Genomic DNA, 4,448 nt, shown 5'->3' with positions numbered 1-4,448 from the left:
TTGTTAGATCTTCTTGTTGGATAGACCCTTTAAGTATGATATAGTGTCCTTCCTCATCTGTTATTGTAGTCTTTGGTTTAAAATCTAATTTGCCTGATATAAGGATTGCCACCCCAGCTTTCTTTTGATGTCCATTAACATGGTAAATGGTTTTCCACCCCCTCACTTTAAATCAGGAGGTGCTGTCTTTGGGTCTAAAATGAGTCTCTTGCAGGCAGCATAACGATGGGGCTTGTTTTTTTTTTATCCAATCTGATACCCTGTGTCTGCATTGTTTGATCTTTGTTATGGTTTTACAAGTTCATTATTATTATACTGTTATCATTTTTCAGGGCTACTAATTTTTACAATGTTTTGAAATATGATGAGGTAGAATATAGATTATTCACTTGAGACACGTTGTAATTTGGCTTTTTCTATTGTCTTTGTTTCTAATACAGATGACATTATAATCCTTAAGAAGTTAGAAAGTAAAAACACTGAACCAAAAAAGAATGGAACACAGAACCGTATAAAAAAGAAACCAATTTCAAGACAGCGAGCAAAGGCTCATAGGCATCGCCAGCAAAGAGGTAAAGTATACTAAAAATCAAACGTTGCAAAGAATCTGAAATATTTGTGAATAACTAGGTAAGCAAATTCTCAAACTTGGAATGTATTCTAAAGTTGCATTATGTTCCTAGTTTTATTTTTCTTGGAAATGTAGGCATATAGGTTTGGTAAGAATTTATGCCATGACAAATGAAAACAATTTTTAAAATTTATATGTGTTTCTTCCATAAGGGAGAGCAGGATGAGAATGATAAATATTTTATACCTGGTCACAAGCCTGCCTGGTTGGTCCAATTCCACCTTTAAGAAGCAATACAGGAGGAGTAAGAGCATGGTTAATAATCTGAGCACCATGGCATCCACATTCTGAAAAATCAAATGGTGTATGGCAGAGTACAGAACATGAAGAAAGCCTTTTTTGTATTTCTAATCCTATCGGTCAGTGCAGTCTGCATATTTTAATAAGAATGTGCTGTAGACTGCCATTGTAGAGAAGCCTTCCCAACAATTAAGGCTCTCCGTGGTTTAGTTAACAGGCTGCGATCATCTTGACAGTGTACATACTACTCCAAGTCCCTGCCAGTTGCCCACCCAGCTTCATTATAGTCCTTGTTCGAATCCTTCAGTGGCTTAGCGGGTTCTGAGAAATGGAGGGATGGTGGTTATTATAGGAACAAAGCTGCTAAGAATGGTGAGGTGACCTATTCTCATGTTTCTTTTTTAAAAATTTATTTTAGAGAGAGAGCATGCACTCAGGGAGGAGCAGAGGGAGAGGGACAAGCAGAGTCTGTGCTGAGCACAGAGCCCAGTGTGGGGCTTCAGCCCACAACCCTGAGACCATGACCTGAGCCAAAACCAAGAGTCGGATGCTTAACCGACTGAGCCACCCAGGCACCCCATCCCATTCTCGTGTTTCTAACTAAACATAAAATTGATCTTTGTGAGCCTTTTGGAGATCCATCTTCTTTGTTTCTTAAACTATCTTTACACCCAAAGCAAAGCAGACAATTGAGGGAAATAGTTACATGATTAATACAAAGCAGACAGTTTTTCTCCATCTCTCCTTTTTCTAGTAGATAGATGATATGCCCCAACTTTGTTGGCATATAAAAACAAATTTGAAGTATTGTATACAAAGAAGACTACTATATTAAGGTATGCAAATAGAAACAGTATGGCAAAGACTTTCCTAGAATTCGGTGAGACTCTCAGATGATATCAAACTAATGAAATGTCAAGTTTTGCAAAACCCAAGGCATAGCGTCAAAACAGTGAGATCACAGATAATATTTCTGAGAGATACGTTGAATTTACTGACTGAAAATACAGAAAATAATTATTTTTTCAAAGGATTCTCAAGATTCAGAAAGAACACTGAGAAAGGAAATGATACAAAACCATACCAAGAACCCTCTGGATTCAAGCCCAGACAAAGCTCTTTAAACAAGCAGCCTGTAAATAAGCAGGTAAATAAACACTGAGAATTAACCAACATAAAAGGCCCTAAATTTAATATAATTCTTAATATTAAGGATTATTTTAAATTCCATTGATTGAGCAGAGATTGTTTCTTAGTATTCCCTCCTGGTGCCTTGAACAGTTAGTTCTGAAAACTGTTTAGTCTATAAAAATAGGGGCAATGAAAGTTTTTTTTAAATTGCCCATAGAAACTGCTTTGACAAAATATCATTATATTTGTTTTGCAAAATTGTGGCTCTTTGCAGGAGAAGTGCAATGAAAATTCTAAGTCCCAAGCAGAGAAGAGTGGAAGCCAGGCGGAGGGGAACCAGCATCAACTGGAAGGATCTCAAGGCCAATCATCAGAAAATCAACACCATTCAGAGAGATCTCATGGCCAGTCGGAGAGTTCTTGTAGCCAGTCAGAGAGTTCTCATGGCCAGTCGGAAAGATCTCATGGCCAGTCAGAAAGATCTCATGGCCAGTCACAGAGTTCTAGTGGCCAGTTGGAGAGATCTCCAGGCCAATCCAAGAGATCTCGTGGCCAGTCAGTGAGATCTCCAGACCAATCGGAGAGATCTCGTGGCCAGTCCGAGAGTTCTAGTAGCCAGTCCGAGAGTTCTCCTAGCCAGTCCGAGAGTTCTCCTAGCCAGTCTGAGAGTTCTTGTAGCCAGTCCGAGAGTTCTCGTAGCCAGTCCGAGAGTTCTCGTAGCAGTTCGGAGAGTTCTCGTGGTCGGTCGGAGAGAGCCCGTGGCCGGTCGGAGAGAGCCCGTGGCCGGTCGGAGAGAGCCCGTGGCCGGTCGGAGAGATCCCGAGGCCGGTCGGAGAGATCCCGAGGCCGGTCGGAGAGATCCCGTGGCCGGTCGGAGAGATCCCGTGGCCGGCCGGAGAGATCCCGAGGCCGGCCGGAGAGATCCCGAGGCCGGCCGGAGAGATCCCGAGGCCGGCCGGAGAGATCTGGAGGCCAGTTGGAGAGATCACGTGGCCAGTCGGAGAGATCACATGGCCAGTCGGAGAGATCTCGTGGCCAACCAGCCAGATCTCATGGCCAACCAGAGAGATCTCGTGGCCAACCAGAGAGATCTCGTGGCCAACCAGAGAGATCTCATGGCCAATTAGAGAGAGCTCATGACCGGTCAGAGAGAGCTCATGCCCAAACAGAAAGATCTTGTGGCTACACAGAAAGATCTCGTGGCTACAGAGAGAGATCTCGTAGCTACAGAGAGAGATCTCGTGGCTACACAGAGAGATCTCGTGGCTACACAGAGAGATCTCGTGGCTACACAGAGAGATATCATGGCTACACAGAGAGATATCGTGGCTACAGAGAGAGATCTTGTGGCTACACAGAGAGATCTCGTGGCTACACAGAAAGATCTCATAGCCAATTCGAGAGATCCTGTGGCCACACAGAAGGATCTTGTAGCCAATTCGAGAGATCTCGTGGCCACACTGAGAGATCTCATGGTCACTCAGAGAGATTTCATGTTCTATCAGGGAGATCTCATGTCCTATCAGGGAGATCTTATGTCCTATCAGCAAGATCTCATGTCCCATCAGAGAGATCTCATGTTCCATCAGGGAGATCTCATATCCTTTCAGGGAGATCTTATGTCCTATCAGAGAGATCTTATGTCCCATCAGGGAGATTGCATATCCTATCAGGGAGATCACACGTCCTATCAGAGAGATCTCATGGCCAATCAGGGAAATATCGAAGACATTCTCCAGTGGAAAGATTCAAAACGTCACCCAAAATTGAGTCTGATTTTGACAGGTAAAAACATAGTAAATACTTAATCATTAGTACAATGTGTTGAGTAATGTGGAAATGTAAGTGCATGCTTCTTTTATATATCTATATTTTAGTGGCTAAATATGTTTTTGTAACAGACATTGTATTGAGACTAAGATATTAATAGAATGGAGGTAACATATACGTGGCATCAATTTTCTTTCAGCTTGCTGACTACCTCTCGTATCATACAGTTTTGCAGTGGGCCCTCGTTAAGTCGCTTCATCTATGTTGGCTTTCCCTGGCAGAGCCCCACTTACTCAGCCTCTCCTACTGAGCTTCCCCATAATAAAAATACATTGACTTGGTGTCCCATTCCCTTTGAAACTTCCAACTTGCTAGGCTAGCTAATCTAACAACAAACTATGCTAGATTTGATAATATGTAATCTCTGATAATGAATTTCTGTGCTTCCTTCCTCTGTCTCCTTCCTAAAGAGTATTCAGAGTCCTCAGCACACAAATGATAGTTGTATCTTGGGGCAGCTGACCTTTTCTGCTTTCCTCCAATCAGACCCTGTAGGAGAGCATGTTATTCTATGCATAGATGCAACGTGAACCTTCTAAATATATTTTGAATATATTGTGTATATTTACTGTTGCCTTATAAAACTGTTAGGCTAGGTCTGTCTGCCCCAGCGGGG

The 4,448-nt window shown here is 42.4% G+C and overlaps 1 protein-coding gene across 1 annotated transcript; it reads left to right on the top strand.

Moving 5' to 3' along the window:
- Positions 1-467: 467 nt before the first annotated feature.
- Positions 468-3,787, top strand: LUZP4 (leucine zipper protein 4; the record flags this gene model as incomplete). The annotated part of the gene is given in 4 exon segments (XM_081809995.1): positions 468-572; positions 2,277-2,651; positions 2,653-2,767; positions 2,827-3,787. Coding segments are annotated over 4 exon segments (1,556 nt in total), but the record flags the coding sequence as incomplete, so codon positions are not given.
- Between the last annotated feature and the right edge of the window lie 661 nt (positions 3,788-4,448).

Source organism: Leptonychotes weddellii, unplaced genomic scaffold (assembly GCF_054177405.1).
Source record: "Leptonychotes weddellii isolate Sample4059 unplaced genomic scaffold, ASM5417740v2 HiC_scaffold_16576, whole genome shotgun sequence".
Lineage (NCBI taxonomy): Eukaryota > Metazoa > Chordata > Mammalia > Carnivora > Phocidae > Leptonychotes > Leptonychotes weddellii.
The sequence above is the reverse complement of the archived record's forward strand: the minus strand, read 5'-3'. Positions and strand labels throughout refer to the sequence as shown.